Here is a 17692-nt window from a genome sequence, read left to right as displayed (position 1 = left end):
TCCTGTTATATGACGCCACAGAACAGCCACATTTAACTTAAAGAACTAATCAACAAACTCAAAAGGTCTCTTTGGCTGGATGTACTGAAAATGTAAACAAATTAAGATATTAATGAAGTTCACGTGCATTGAATAAATACCTGACGGGTTTATAACACATAAATAAAACCAGGTGTTGCTACATTGGATGGAAATGATGTTGGAGGAGAGATAACTCAAACTTTGTCTTTGGCAATGTTTAAAACTAAAGTATATATTTTTTTGGATTTGGAGAAAAATATATTACCGCGGTATATCAAGGTTTGCATAAAGATACTATTTATTTCATTTTCAACAGTAGGTACCTCTCTTATTTCAGAAGAAAAATGTTCAAAGACAATGGACTATTTGTGAACAGAAATCACTGTTGTTTACTTTCGTACATTAGGTAAATTAATGGAAATAATTAATGAAATCAGTTACTTATTCTTGGTCTAATATAATGCTAAGAATATTTTAATTCAACATAAATTGTGTAATTAACTGTCAATAACCATTTTTTTAATCTTTATTTTAAGGACAGATCCCTCTAATGGCATAAAAGTACCTTACAAATGTTTTTTTTTTAAATTTGTGACACTGCTAAATATTTCTTTTAAACATTTTTAATTAAATTTTGTTTCACTATTGACACTACATATACGACGTGTGTGTTTGTTACATAACGTTAGATCTATGCAATCTAGAAAAATGCCTATCTTTATACTTAAGTGTCTTGGGCATTATTAATACGTACTATAGTATGTCATATTATATAATGTACGTTTTAAAAAAATATTAAAGAAATATATCGATACATACATGTCTTTAGAAAAATCAATATTGAAGTCGTCCACATTTCATTTAAGGAAATTGCTTAGAGGCTAAAAGCATATTATTGAAACGTTTGTCCAAATAATTTCCTCTACAATTCAAACCGTATGTGAAAAGCATTAACGTATACTATTCTGTAAAAGAGACATATAAATATTACACTGAATACACTCCAGATTAAATCATTCACGTTATGTTTTTTATTCACTGGAATGGTACTTAATGCCACATGTTACAGATTGCAGCTGATAATTCTATTGTAGGTTGTTCATGTTGTTGGGCCTTAAATTACATGGCACACTACTTGCCTATTAGGGCATATGTCACGACCAATAAATACCAATAACATAAAACTATATATATACTACAAAAGAAATTATCTCCAATGCCATTAAAGCAAAAAAATAATAATGATAATAAAATCAAAAATAAATAAATAAAAATAAATGCTTAACTTTTACTTATGGTCACTTCCTGCACATTGAAATTTGGCGTTTTTATAAATTCATTTCAAGAATTCACGGATGTCTCAGAACATGTGTAAAATCACAATAACTTTATACATAGCCATTTTTTAAAAGTATACGTATATACCCTGTTTTGGGAAATAATAAGAGTCTGATTTAGCTAGAGTACGAACTGGACTTAGTGCTGATGCGTCACCAGTTGGAATGAGATACAATTTTTTATTCAATCTACACGTACTTTCTTCTGATAATATTATTCTGCTGCCATCAAAATACTTATTACTCTTGAATTTAAGAAAAGAAAATATCCGTACAAAGTCGATAAGTTCGAATGCAGAAAAAGAAGACCACACAATGCTGAAAAACACATTTAGTAAGTTTCATATAACCGAAGGATTTTTTTTAAAGTTTCATAATTTGGACTATTTACATAAATCAGCCTGAGGAGGAATTATTTAGAGTTCAAGCTTCATACCCGTAGTCTTATTTGCCCAAATTACCCGTTTTTTTAATTTTTGCAGAAGGAATAACACCTTTGGATAATACTTTTCTTCGGAGACAAAACAAAGACGTCATTTTCTGTGCAATGAAAATCATTCAATGCCTTTTGGGAGTATGCTAAAGTTCACAAGTAATTGTCTGTAGCATCTGCTTTTTACTCTGTGATCCTTAAACTCCGAAGTGCATGGTAATGTTATGTCAGTAATTTGTACAATTACACACATCAAATATACACAAAAACATAAACCCATGAATAATCAATATTTACGAATTGTATAAATATTTTCTACTGAGCACTAAGCAAGCTGTTGACAAGAAACAATAAGCAATATTCGCTGTCAGCCGTAATAGTATTTATGTACCCTGGACGGTAGATGCTATTTTTGCGAACTCAAACACCGTTATTGAAAGGAAGAGAATTTACTGATTATGTTTTGTATGAAAGTCCACCTGAAATAAAATATCCAAGAAAGAAATCGCTCATATAGTCTTAAAGTTCAGCGAGAAAAGTGAAATATACTAGTATAATTATACTCTGACTAAACATTTAAAATACAAGTTCGGTGATCTCGGCATTCTATATATAAATATTCCTACAAAAAAAATAAGAAACTGTTTAAAGAAAAGAAAATTGATAAGAAATATAAAGGACTAAAATTAAAACCAAAGCAAAGTCAGAAATTCATCAAAGCCTTCTCTGCAATACCACCAAACATTGAGCTTTGATGCTAAAACAATTCTTCATAGATCGAACGAATGACTATAATAAATGAATACAGCGCCCGTAATTTCAAAATATTTTTGATCCTTCAGGTGCCATTCATCACTTTTCTTCTGCCTTCTGTCAAAATATTTCTGTTGAAACATGATAAACGAGCGGAGTGGAATTATCTACAGCTAGCTGATATTATACGGTGTTTCTTTTAACTTTTAACATCTAACGAGCTACAAAACATTTCTCCTGTATTTATTCATTTGGCACTGACATTTTTCAAGAGACTTAATGGATCCACAGCACCAATGCAGAGATATTGAAAACTAAATCAAAAATAAAATTAGAAAACTAAAGACTATAGTAAGCTATACTGTATTAGCTATAAACAAAAGCCAAGATGCCATAAAGTTCGATTAAGCAATAACCCCACTTTTTGTTTGAAGGGTGACTTTTAGTCTATTCTATGTACATCATTCTGCAATGATAAGTTTTATAACCCCTTTCACTGAAAATTGTTAAGTTTTCGTGCTTTTAAAAGATTCTTTTCTAAATTTTATACCAACAAAAAGAAATGAGTTCAGTGATAATGATGCATAGCCAATTTAGCTGATTTCTACAGAGTTAAAGGTTGTCACATTGTGACCAGTGTGCTTGTCTGTCCGTCCGTCTTTAAGGTTTTTTTGTGACATATTTTAATAGTTGACTCGGACGTTAAATGAACATTTTATACTAAAAAAAAAAGAGGAAGAAGGATAAGCTGTTGGTTGAATAGAATAATACATTTTGTACAGCAATTTGGCAAAGATTATCACAGACAAAGAAAGATAACTGATACGAGATATCCAAGACGGGTAAATATCATATGATACAATGTTTGCGCTCGGCAGATGGCCTCTTGAAAGATATGTCGAATAATTATTGTCACAAGACAGATTTTCTTTAACTTTTACGTTTTTCTTTAATTCATTTATGCAAGAAAAGATAATTAGAAAACAAAAATATTGTAGAAGAACGCTTGCTGCATAAATGCATATATGGTGTACAAAAAATAAAATTTTGAAGAAAATGCATGCAATTCTAGTCAGAATGAAGTTCATTCATGAATTTTATTTATTTATTGAATTATTTTATTTACTCTTTAAGCAAGCTATTCATCTTATCAGTAACATCATTAAAATGACCCAAATATCTATTGATATTTTTCAGAAAGACCGTATGCACGGTACAGTACAATGATTACCAAACACTTAAGGGGATGAAGGACCTTTAGCTGAAAAAATACCTGTCATTTAATTTTTTTCATATTTTGTATATATCTTATTTAGTATGTCCTACATACTATGAAGCAGACATATCAATAGGTTTCTAGACTTATTTCTGAGATATTGAGTGACAAATACCATACCCCTCAGTGTCTGAGCGGAGTTTTTATTCTCCGTATTTCTGGGTCCATTACTCGGTCGATAATTGAAATTTTTCACCATAGATAAAAAATATACCAGCGGAAATGTGTCTTTTAAAATATTTTAGAGTATGAATAGGGTTAAAAATTCGAAAAAGCAAGATTCTTTTGTAACACCACATCTAGAGACGGAAATTTGCGACTTTTTTAGGACAACTTAAACCATAAAAAAATTAATTTGCAAAAAATCCTATCATTCAATATTTGAAAATTTACGTGGAAGTTCAAGGTCGTCATTGTATTGATTAACTGTAAAAATATCGATTGGTGAAGCTGAGCTCAATATTGCACGGGGCAAAGTTAAACGAGTCATGATCATGAGAAAAACGTGTCATGTTTACATTTCTCGAGTACGGGAAAAACCCAACTATGACGTCACACATTCCTGAAATAAGCGAAATAAGACAAACCCACAGAACTTTTCCGTCAACAACCATGTAAAAATATTTTTTGCGTTCTGAAATTTACAAAATACCCTACCATGTACATATTATGGCCCGTTTTTAGGATTTTATACTACCCGTTTTTACCGTGTATGATCTTACTGAACTAAGAGATCCACTATGACGTCAAAGACGCACTGGACGCGCAGAGTAGAGTGGATTAATCTATTCCGTAATTTGATAATATTTGCAAGAAATTTTGAATGTTTTCAGATATTTTTATACTAGATGGTGAACGCAAACAAACAGTCAAAAAAATTATACAAGTACTGTGGTTTCAATCTCGTTTTGTACATATTTTATCAGAGATTATGACGTAAATCAACTGAGTCACGTGACCATACATCCTTCATCCCCTTAATATACTTTAATAATTTTCATTTTTTCTCCTCACTAAATATGCAAATAATGTATTCTCTAAACAATACAAATATTAGAAATTTTTTATCAAATGCTATATTTCCTGAGAGATAAAAATCCACACTGAATTTATGTAAAATATCCTATATATCATACCTTTATAAAACTCAATAAAACACAATGTTTTGTGTCATGTAGCTCTATTTCATTCAAGTTTCAATTTCATCCCCTTGAATTACGACAAACGATTCTCAAAAATACATTACAGTATCGTATTTGTCTGGTTTGTTATTTAAACGGAACTTAGTCTGGTCCCCTTCCCACAATTCCGTTCGCGCACTCTCTACATTGAGTGCGCGAACGGAATTGTGGGAAGGGGACCAGACTAAACGGAACTGTCATAACTTTGACTATAATTTCCGGCTCTTGCAGATCTCGGAGAGTCATGTGACGCCGAAATCTGACAAATGCGCGGGAAGATGAAGAGCACAGGTGTCCAATGGCTGTCACTTCACGAAAAGTCGCATCGATTTTTAAATAAAATACTGTAGAAACAGCTGGATCTCTTACAGAAAAACTGACAAGATTTGCCTGAGATGCTGGATTTTTTTTTATCTGTGATACACGGGTGATTCAGAGATCAATGTTGAGGAACCAAGCCTTGCAAGTGTGTATTTACCCTCATGCATAATTAAACAAGTGTACGGGTCTCCAGCCCCAATCGATGTTCATTTATTGTTTATAGGTGACAGCTGAGCTAATTTTCTTTTAAAATATTCTCAAATCAACAAAGGTCCCCAGAATCAATGAAATTGCTACCTAATACGCCAATTCCGAGGTCCGCACGACATGTTCATTTTGTTTATTTGTATGTTAACAAAGAAGTAGATCAAGATGCTTACAATATGTATTGTATTTCATCATCTCGATAACATATCTATACTTCAAAACGCGCAAGTTTGCAAAAGAAAGTAGAGGTACAGGTACTGTAAACACTGAGGTTTCTAAATGATACCCCCGCCTCCCATATGATTACTGAGTATAATGGAAAAGTATGTTTCGCCGTTTTGCTCTTGGTGACCCGAAATAAGTGTCTGATCAAAAAGTAAATCAGGATGTCCATAATGTCATTCTGTTATTCTGTAATAAAGAATCTGAAAGTTTCATTAAATTTTATTCAGGAGGAGTTACGGATAAGAGATGGATACCTTTCATTATATGGGAAGAATGGCCGTGTTCATACAATTGTATTTTGCTCTGTGAAACCAAACACATTGTCCGATCAAAATAAAATAGGAGATGCACAATGGCACTATGGAACAAAAATTCTGTGAAAATCTTTAAATCATTCAGTGATTAAAGAGGAATTGTGGATAAGAGATGGGTACTCCAAAGCGTAAAAACGGACGTACAGACGGACGGACGGCATCCCGAGCACTATATGCCCTCCCACTTTTCAATCGAGGATATAAAACAACAATATAATAGAATGTTTACAGTTAATTTGAAACACTTTCATCTTAGACGAAAAGTGCAAACCCCAGAACGGAGAAGAAATAAATCTTACTTTGTACAGAAATCAATCTGATAAAAGAGTAACCTAGATAAAACTTACCCTGCTATTCCGACAACTTGAGAGATGTGGAAAGTGCATACAAATAGACATGTCTCCACAAATTCGGTTCTACTTCCTGTCCGACAGATGACAAGTATACTCCGCTGTAAATGTAAGTGTTAATGTCTTTTTAATGTCAACGAATCAGCTTCCACAGAAAATAGTGACGATTATGTTATTATCGCCGTTCTCAAGGAAATTAGTACGAAGTGAAGATGAAAGTTTTAGCATTTCATACTTCGTACTAGGCGATTGGATGGAGGTATACTGATTGTTCACTTTAGATAAAATTAATTCCCAACGACCTTACCTCCGCCGTATCAGAATCGATAAACGAACGTAGCCAAACTTCTACTTTGTATAACATGTAAAATAGTTATTATTGCATTCACGGTAGTATTGCTGTTTGTATATCACCTCAGTTTATGATATATAACTATATATTTCCTCTGTGACTCGTAAACATAGAATTGGGTCGGGAGAGTGTAAGGTTTTACGAGGGAACCTTCTGTTGGCCTGATCGTCAGGGAATTGGTGAGAATTCTGATGATTGTAAAGCCAATACAAGGCGCTGATCCCGAGCTTTTAATGGTATATATCTAATTATTTCCAAACTGGAATAAAATTAATGCGGATGTAAGATCGGGTGATTGGGAAAAATAGACGTATTACAAGAATGTTGAAAATTTTTCTCTGTGCTATGCTATCTAAATATCATGAAGTTGCTTTGAACAAATGTAGAGAAGCATACATTATTGATAATCACTAAAATTTTACATAGAATAATTGATTGTTTATGTACTGAATTAGTCTAAATGTCATGAGTTGAATCATCGCTGCACTTGATTTTTGTTGCTGCATTTTGAACGAATGAAATAATTTTAGAGTACATGTATATTACTAGTATATCAGTTTTTTTTTTTATTATTTCTTTGTTGCTCCTAAAAATTATTTTCATTTTTTAAAAACAACATACACAGGCAAAAGTGGCTCACATGAAAGTCAGCTGAAAAAAAAGATTTGTGTGAATATCATAAAAACTAATATTCAAATGATATTCACATGTAACTATATTTATACAATTATGCCCCCCTTCGAAGAAGGGAGGGCATATTGCTTTGCTGCGGTCTGTCGGTTTGTTTCCGTTCATTTTCTTCACAACCGTTGCACATACTCAAATGAAATTTGGTATGCAGATTAACCAGTTGAATTCAATATTTTACCATTACACGCCTAGTTTGGACTTTCAGAAAAACCTATCTAGGTCAACTTCTCTTTTGGGTACAATCGCACCATTTATTTCAGAGTTATGCCCCTTTGGCTTAGAAACAATCCATTTATGTGCAGTTTTTTTTTCATTTTCTTTGCAGAGGTTGCACATACTGTAACGAAATTTGCTATGCGGATTTATCAGCTTAATATCTAGGTCAAGTTTTGTTTTGGGTACGATTGCGCCATTTTTGTCAGAGTTATGCCCCTTGGACTTAGAAAAATTCCACTTATCTGCAGTTTACGTTCATTTTCTTCACAGAGGTTGCACATACTGAAATGAAATTTGCTATACAGATTTATCATCTGAATATCTAGGTCAAGTTCTGTTTTGGGTACGATTGTAATATTTTGGACAGAGTTATGCCCTTTTGGACTTTGAAAAATTCCAATTTTTCGCAGTTTCTGTTCATTTTCTTCGCAGAGGTTGCTCAAACTGAAATGAATTTAGTATACAGATATATCAGATGATTATCTAGGTCAAGGTCTGTTTTGGATACGATCGCACCATTTTTGACAGAGTTATTCCCTTTTGGACTTTGAAAAATTCCAATATAGGGGAGGGGGGCATAAGTGTTTTACAAACATCTCTTGTTTTCATATGATTTTCACATAATTTTTAAATGAAAAGATAATCACATTAATATCACGTAACTGACGTAAGCCACTTTTCCCTGTGTATCGATGAATAATGTTATTCTGTGAAGCCTTTTATCTACCTTTTTTGTAACACCCTGATTATATCCCTTTCGCTTTCAAGAAAATGATTTGCATATTAAAGTTTGTTTTTTTTATCAAAGCTATGATATCTAACAGGGAAAAAATTAGTACTTTATTAAGTTTTCCCCCGATTCATTCTAGGCGATGTGTTGATCAGATTACACCAGGTTTGAATGCCCGGATGATGTTTATAAAGACAACGTTCTCTTGATGGCCTGCTAACGAAATCTTTTCCAATCAAAACCGTAAATATATCATAATTTGATATTATCGCAAATTTCACCTGTTGTTTTCACATAAAAAGTAAACAACCGGTTTTCTTAATTTGATAACTGAACATTACTAACCTTAACGTTGCTATGTTAGAAGGTGTCATAAAACTCCATGGATATCAACTTTACAATTGAACATTATCGTATTAGCGGAATGACATGAATAATGACAGAAGAAAAAATTCCGGCTAAGGTTCTTGAAGTTCTTAAAAAAGAATGGGGATTTCCTGATAACCAAGGGGATTTGTTCCGCGTCTCTTCTTTCAAACACTTTTAGCTCACCTGAGCCGAAGGTTCAAGTGAGCTTTTCTGATCAAAATTTGTCCGTTGTCTGTCGTCGTCGTTGTTGTCGTCGTTGCCGTTGTAAACTTTTTTACATTTTCATCTTCTCAAGAACCACTGGGCCAATTTCAACCAAACTCGCCACAAAGTATTCTTGGGTGAAGGGGATTAAAGTTTGTTCAAATGAAGGGCCACATCCTCTTCCAAGGGGAGATAATGAATTAGTGAAAAATTAATGGCATCTTTTAAAAATCTTCTTTTCAAGAACCACTGGGCCAGGAAAGATGAAACTCATGTTGAAGCATCCTCATGTAGTGTAGATTCAAGCTTCTTCAAATCATGGCTCCCGGGGTAGGGTGGGGCCATAATGGGGTATCAAAGTTTAACATATGAATACATAGGAAAATCTTTTAAAATCTTTTCAAGAACCACTGGGCCAGGAAAGATGAAACTCATGTAGAAGCATCATATGGGTGTGTAGATTTTAGTTTGTTCAAATCATGACACCCGGAGGTAGGGTGGGGCCACAATGAGGTATCAAAGTTTTACATAGGAATATAGGAAAAATATTTAAAAATCTCCTTCTCCAGAACCATTGGGCCAGGAAAGATGAAACTCATGTAGAAACATCCTTTGGTAATGTAAATGAAAGTTTGTTTAAATCATGACCCCCGGGGGAAGGGTGGAGCCACAATGGGGTATCAAAGTTTAATAAAGGAATACAAAGGAAAAACCTTTAAAAATCTTTTTCTCAAGAACAGCAAAGCCATGATATGTCATAGTTATATATAGAAACATCCTCTAATAGTGTAGATTCAAGTCTGTACAAATCAGGACCCTTGAGGGTAGGATGGGGGCACAATGGGGATCAAAGTTTAACATAGGAATACATAGGAAGAATCTTTATGAATCTTTTTCTCAAGAAAAGCAAAACCATGATTGGTCACATTTATATGGAAGTATGCGCTCTGGTAGTGTAGATTTAAATTTGTTCAAATCATGACTCCTGGGACAAGGGTGGGGCTATTGTGGTTGATAACGTAGGATTACATATATAGAAAGAATACTTTAAAAGTCTTCTTCTCAAGAACAGCAAAGCTGTGATTATTAGCCATAGTTATATGGAAGCATATAGTGTAGATTCAAGTGTGTTCAAATCATGACCCCCATGGAAAAATCATTAAATTTCTCTACAAGAACAACCAAGCCCATGATTGATCATGAATATAAAAGCATCTATAAATGTAATGTAGATTTAAATTTGTCCAAATCATGACCAATCAGGAGAACAGAGGAGCCATTAAAGTGGATCATTACAAAGGAAAATAAAGGCTGTATCAATAAAAGAATTTCATCTTATAATCAGCAAAGCCATTATGTGCCTTGTTAATTCAAAAGCATCCTTAGGAATTTCTTCAAATACCTCCCCCCCCCCCCCCTCTTTTCCATCGAACCCACTTATACATTTAGACTTTTCAATACTGAACTAATATTTGCTTTTACTTAGCCAGTTCCTAAGGTGAGCGATGTGGCTCCTAGGCCTCTTGTTAATAATTTTTTCCAAGGGGAGATGAAAAATAGTTTGTAGGGAGAATAGTGGATTACAGAGAAACCCTTGGCTAGCCATGATAAGAGGAGGAGTAAAGTGAAAGAATCCTTATGAGGACAAGAACATTCGCTTTTTAAGGATATAAGGAACGGGTATAGAGCGAGATCCGCACCCTTGGCATTTTCAGATAGTTATTTAATTTCCGTGTAAAAGTAACGGAAAATGACCCTGAACACCCCAAGGAAACAAGGCTACATGTTTTTCTTAAGAATAAACTCTTCTGATTGTGCTGAGGTATCAATCAATGCTTTCATCAGTTCAATCGATGCGTTTATAATAACCTCATATGACGCAGGTGTTAGCTTAATAAGGTGCTAGCATCAATTCCATTGTTGAATTCAAAGACGTAAATGGTGAAGCATTTGCTCTAAAAATTTATATATTTACTTTTAAAAAGATTTAATCTTGGTCTTAACTTTTGAAAGTTAAGACTAGGACTTTAATCTTTGAAATTTCACATGTGAAGTTCTAGTGACAAGCCCTTTGGATATCAACAATTTTGATATTTTGACCGTGGAGTTCGACCTTCTTTTGAAAAACTTTAACCTTTGCCATAACTTTTGAACAGTAAATAGTGCAAGAGATGTTTATATTTCCCCTGTATATTTCTTATGACTAGGTCTTCCCTTGACTAACATAAATTTGGACTCTTTGACCTTGACCTAACAGTTTGACCCACTTTGAAAATAACCTTGGTCATAACTTTGGAATGGTTGTTGCTTGGGCTTTCATATTTTACATGTAAATATTATAAATTACTGACTTTCCTTTGATACAACAAGTATCATCGTTGACTTTGGAGTTTAACTTGCTTTTAATTTGAGAAACTTTAACCTTGGCCATAATCTCCCAAACGTCGGCATTGGTTTTTCATTGGCACATCTTGCTCGTTTTGAAATTCAAAGAAAGAATGAATTTGTCATTTCATTTTTAGCATCATGATATATAAATATATGAAATATATCCAGTGACAATAAATTATTAGTGAGATTTTCAGTACAAGAAAAAAAATACTCGGCTTAAGATGGCTTCCGGTGGAGTAACAAAGTGTCCACTTTCTGTAATAGAGTGCTAAACGCACCAGTCTAGGAGATATCTCCGTAAGCCTCTCTTAACACCAATCGATGCTGTCTATTCTATACAAATAGCTATTGTAAAACACAAGATACACTACATTCCCCTGATATCTTTTAGTAGATTTAATTAATTGCTAGTATAATTTTACAAATTTAATTTGACGTTAACAAAAAAATGTTCTTTGCCCACACCGAACAAGATGCATGTATTCTGGTGTAACTGATGCTTGATCTGGTATTTTAGCGATGTGTTAGACATTATGTTGTTTCTCTGTATTAGTTAATTCGTTTTATTAACGGGGGTGGGGGTGTTTGATTATTTACATCTAACTTTATTTAGATATATTATCTGCATTTATTGTGCTATAAATAGGGTTGTAACATACATCGATGTAATGTGATGCAGAGGGGTCGATAAAGTAAATATAGTTAAATAACTTCTTTTTTCGAAAAAAAAACCTTTTGCATAAACAAAATGGCGGAAAATCAGTGAAAGGGAGGGGGTGGGTTGGTTTTTAAAAAAGTGTTTGAAAAATTGATAGATTAGATTTTTAAAAACAAAACACGTTTTCATCTCTTAGAATTAAAAGAAAAATATAGGGAAAACCAGCAAATTTATAATAATGATATAATACGATATATGTCCGATATACATGTATCATGATGTATTGTGATAAATGATATATGCGAAACTTCCTTCACAGACGCGATGCACAGTCCAAGCTATAAAGTACATCTTGTATGCCCTCAAATTTCAATATAGCTAGCATACAGAAATATGTAATTTGTATCACTAAAATGATATTTAAAAATCATTTAAGAGGGCTGGGTGGTTGTGGCCATTTTAAAACTCTTTAGAAGAAGAGCTCCACATAAAGATATTCAAAAATGATCAATTTTTTTTAAAAAATGTATGATTTGTTTGCCAATGATAGTTGACAGCATCAGATATCATATCTGATTTAAGTTTTATCTGATGGTTAATTTGTTGACTCCCAGCCTCCTTAACGCTTACATGTTTACAATTGAAATTTAAAAAAAAGGTGAAAGTTACTGTTAAGAAAAAGATATGTACAGACGGGATGAAAAATCAAATAGCCATAATCAAACTAAAATTATGATATCTTAACCCTCATTGAAAGCCCATGCTTCCTATACACTAGTATTCTTCAGCTGTCTTTGCTCAGATCCGCTCAGGAATCGAACCAGAATCTGTGGACTGAGTGGTTCTGTCCGACAAACTTAGCATATCTTGAATATTCTTAAATTACAAAGCTTTACGAGAATGGTTGAGAAGAGTTTAATATATGAATTTAAATTTTATTAAAAAGTGCTTATTTATATATATATATATATATATATATATATATATATATATATATATATATTCTGACATGGCGATGTACTTTAATGTTGCCTACCTCTGATTTAATTAAGCAGTGCTCGCGTATGTATTCAACAGATGTTTTACTGTCACTTTCACACGTAATCCCAGAAACTATTGATCCGATGATCGGGTAAATTGGGCTAACATGTACGAGTACATGTTAATCAAATAGTATTCAGGTGAATTGTTGTCGAGTCATACGGTAAGAGTCAAGAGTTATAACCCTTTTAAGAAATAAATCATAATCTTGCATATGATATACAGAAATAATTAAGACCTGTATTTTCATGATTTCATTTGAAATGAATTATGAAAAATATTTTAGGCGAAGACGTCATAGGCACTTGTTTCACACACGGGGGTATCTGTATATAGTACCTTAAAGTGTTATGGACACAGTTTCAACTAATGATCAGCAAAAATTAAAAATCTGATTAAAAAAAAGGATTAACTCCTTCATTGAAATTAAACGAACATATATTAGTATATTAACCTATGTAATCAAAAACATGACACGGACTCTGTTTACATAAAAGTTTGGAGCTCTAAATCTGTCACATATCTCGACAACTGAAGTTCAAATTTTGATGTTCATTAGAAAGACCATCGTTAGATATCTGTAAAAATGGGAAAATGATTTTGAAAATTTTAAGGGTCCTCCACACCATGTGACTTGTGACGTATGTAGAGAAAAAATACTTTTACTTCCGGTTTTATGTAGTTTGTGCGCTAACGATTTGCCGGGGCACCGCCGTAAGAGAGTCTTTCAAACGCCTTTAGAGATATAGGTTTTGTGAAGGGAAAGACTAAATTTTTTGCTCTACGCATGAAAAAGCCTTGGGAAAAATATCTTGAAACTTGTGAAATTATTATTTTAAAAAAATCAGTATAAATTATATTTTAATTCCTGGCCAGTTTTTAAAGGCTGATATGCTTGTTAAAAGCAATGCTCAGTAATATGAGAGCATAAGCTGTGGATGTGTGGAGGACCCCTAAGCTGAAACTGTGTCCATGTCCCTTTAATTTCAGGTACCCCCGCTTCGAGATCTTATTTCCCCTTTTTTCTTGATAATTAAATCATTTCAGACCTCTCTGGCAATACCTCTTAAATTACCTCGATACAAAATAAGACTTTAGATGGAATACAAGGCTTCCATTTGGGGTTATAAATGAAGCATAAAACCAGAGATATCGGAATGGAATTCTCGGAAGTCTCTGGTTTCACCCTACATCTATCAATCGATCGGCAGTCCTCGGCTGACTCCGCTACGCTCCATTCAAATCTCGGATGTGATTGGTGGAGGAACACGCATCAGGTCGATACGGTCAATGAACGAAAATGACAGGAAAGAACGTTGGATAGCTCAAAATCTCACGTAATATGAAAAGAAATATATATCCAAGAGAAATGATTACTAGAAGGCTTTGAAAGAAAGAACAAATTATTGGGTGTGCCACAAAGTAATGTATGCCACTGGAAAGAATTAAGGAATCACTGTCTAGTTTTGAGAGTATGCCAGCGCATCAACAATAGTGGGAAACATGGATAATTTGCATAACGGGCGAATGTTTGAATGGAGCTTAGAGTAGTCAGCCGAGGATTGCCGATTTGCGGTTGACAAAGATTTTGAACGCTTCCTGGAGACTTCCAATTTAGGTAAACGTGATATGGTCACGTGCAAGTGACATCATCATGATATTTTTTACACAGTAATCAATTTAAATCAAATGATAACAGTTTCCTTACACGTATGACTATCTTTACCAATAGTCGAGTTAGAGGCATAGAAATCAAAATTCAATTTTAAATTATCAAACTACACAAAAATGAAGATACAATTTTAAGAAAAATCAAGAAAGACAAATAAGTGTTAGCAATATGACTGTGTGACACGTTTCAAATGGAGAAAAAATCCAGAACTTTTAAATTTTGAATTTCATTAGGCTTTTCCTTACTCATTAGTGAATCGATAAGCCTTAATTTTTTTTAAATCTACAATTCCTTGTCAAAATACCTAGCATGCTGGAAACAGTTTCGATCGAGCACCTGTCTGAAAGTTCTGGGAATAGATATTGTCATATCTTTAATAAATATGTTTATAAAAGAGTTTTATATATTATGATCCGATTTGACAATGCTTTTGGGTGTTTCGGGCATGTCCACGAGCGCTAAGATCAGGGTTCATCTCCAAGTTTAATCCATTACAAGCAATCTGTGTGATTAAAATTCGATGTGGAAGATAGCGACAGCCCATGCTTCCTGCCTCGGAGGAACTAAATCCTCATTAGAATTTTCATCTCTCCGACATTTTTCTACCGTGATGTATAATCGGATTGTTGAAAACTTGGAATTGAAAAGTATCAGGTGCAAGATAGATGGGATTAGGGAATCGGAATCTCTTATAATTCTATTGTTTAACGGATGGGCATAGGATTCTCTAGTAATTTCCTGTGCTCTGTCTGGCTAGGTTTTTTTTTTATATTACTAGGATCTGCATTAGCTTACGGTATCGACCTGCAAATTATGTAAATTATGTCCCCGTACCTTGTTTCACTGCGGATTTTATTTTTTTTTCTTACGGGGGTGTCTTCCTTCTATGAACTGATTATATAATTCTTTGCAGCTTTTGGCAATGCATTTTTCTTTTTGCATAAAAAAAGAAGTCAATATATACAGGTTTTTGACTGAGTCCCCGTCGTTTATTAGCCCACTACCGGTGAAACCGGAGGGGACTATAGGTTTCCTCTGCGTCTATCCGTCCGTCTTTCCCGATGTCTGTCTGTCAGACGAAATAGGATTTCGACTTTGGGCAACTTTTCTTTTTCTTTTCTTTTTTTTTTTTTGTCAGCTTTTTCAGGTAAGTAAAAAAAAATTTTCTGGCCCCCCACTTTCAAAAACGATGCTACTGGCTGTATGGTTAAGGTTAAAGGTTCCCAAATGCAAGTCCAACTCCAAGGTCAAAATTGTTGGTATCAAGAGGAAGGTCTTTTCACCACAAATACACCAATAAAAATATAAAAGCCCTAGTACTAACTGTTCAAAAGTTATGGCTCTGGTTTCATTTTAAGTTTCAAAGTAAAAAAAATATATTTATACCATTTGAAAGGTCTTGTCACAATTAATACAGAGGTGAAGTATGAAAGCCCTAGCACAAACTGTTTAAAAGTTATGGCCATGGTTAAAGTTTGGGGGGTTTTTTTTGGTCAAGGTCAAGAGGTCATATTAGGTGGTACTCAATGAAAAGTCCCGTCACAAGGAATACAACGTGAACAAGATATGTTTGTAAACACTTATGCGCCCCTCCCCCAAATTGGAATTTTTGCAAGTCCAAGGGGCATAACTCTATCTAGCTGAAGATCTGTAGCTCTCCGAAAAAAAAAAATTTGATAGACCGGAGAGCTACAGAGCCACCCATTGAAAAAACTGTATATTTATTGCGCACAAAAAACTGCGCTCGGTTCTCGTATATTTCTCCATTTTTTTTAAGCTGTAATCTCAAAATATTACCAACCGTGTGTTCCTAACATATTCTTTGACTCTTTCCACAACAAAACATTCCTCATAATTGTTGTTAATAGTCCTCCTGGACCTGATATTGCAATCATCGGACATTTCGCTTATTTATACAGTCATTTTGGTTTCAAAGATAATTCGGTCCAGTATGCTTCGTTCAGATGTCAACTACGAGAGAACTTGATAGAGGAGAGAGTAATTTTTTATAATCTTCCATTTTTTGCAATTGAGGTAAGAATTTGGAAAAATTAATCAAGAATCGAGTGCACTTTTTTGTGCGCAATAAATATACAGTTTTTTCAATGGGTGGCACTGTAGCTCTCCGGTCTATCAATATATATTTTTTCGGAGAGCTACAGATCTGCAGCAAAACTCTATCAAAAATGACGCAATCGTACCCAAAACAAAACTTAACCTAGATATTCAGCTGAAAAATCTGTATACTAAATTTCATTTCAATATGTACAACCTCTGCAAAGAAAATAAACGGAAAGTGCAAATAAGTGGAATTTTTCTAAGTTGAAGGGGCATAACTCTAACAAAAATGGTGCGATCGTACCCAAAACAGTACTTGGCCTAGATTTTAAGCTGGTTATTCTGTATAGCAAATTTCATTTCAGTATGTGCAACCTCTGCGAAGAAAATGAACGGAAACTGCAAATAAGTGGAATTTTTTTAAGTCCAGGGGAATAACTCTGTCAAAAATGGCGCGATTATACCCAAAACAGAACTTGGCCTAGATATTCACCTGATAAATCTGTATACCAAATTTCAATTTCAGTATGTGCAACGGTTGTGAAGAAAATGAACGGAAAATAAATGGACCAACAGACCGACCGACAGACCGAGAGACAGCAGCAAAGCAATATGCCCTATTTGCAATATGCAATGGGGGGGGGGGGGCATAAATATAAAAGCCATAGTCCCACCTTGTCTATAGTTATGGATAAGGTTTAAGTATTTGTGGACAAAACTAAACAGACAGACGGACGGACGGACACGACAAAACTTTATTCCCCCGATTCTTCGATTACGGAGGCATAAAAACTTATTCAAACACAAAGAACACTGTCAATAACTTTCACAATAAAACCGACACCTAAACGTTATGTAATGTATCAATCCTTTTCAGCTTCTTGAATTATAGA

General features: G+C 33.9%; 1 protein-coding gene across 1 annotated transcript in view; it reads right to left on the bottom strand.

Moving 5' to 3' along the window:
* Positions 1-6679, bottom strand: part of LOC134258736 (uncharacterized) — a 59151-nt gene extending 52472 nt beyond the window's left edge. The window contains exon 1 of the mRNA XM_062741300.1: positions 6416-6679. Within this exon, the coding sequence (XP_062597284.1) occupies positions 6416-6466 (51 nt within the window). The 5' untranslated portion in view covers positions 6467-6679. The remainder of the gene's footprint in view (positions 1-6415) is intronic.
* Positions 6680-17692: the final 11013 nt, after the last annotated feature.

Source organism: Saccostrea cucullata, unplaced genomic scaffold (assembly GCF_032062105.1).
Source record: "Saccostrea cucullata isolate Sc308-1 unplaced genomic scaffold, CSIRO_AGI_Scuc_v1 ctg27, whole genome shotgun sequence".
Classification (NCBI taxonomy): Eukaryota; Metazoa; Mollusca; class Bivalvia; order Ostreida; family Ostreidae; genus Saccostrea; species Saccostrea cuccullata.
The sequence above is the reverse complement of the archived record's forward strand: the minus strand, read 5'-3'. Positions and strand labels throughout refer to the sequence as shown.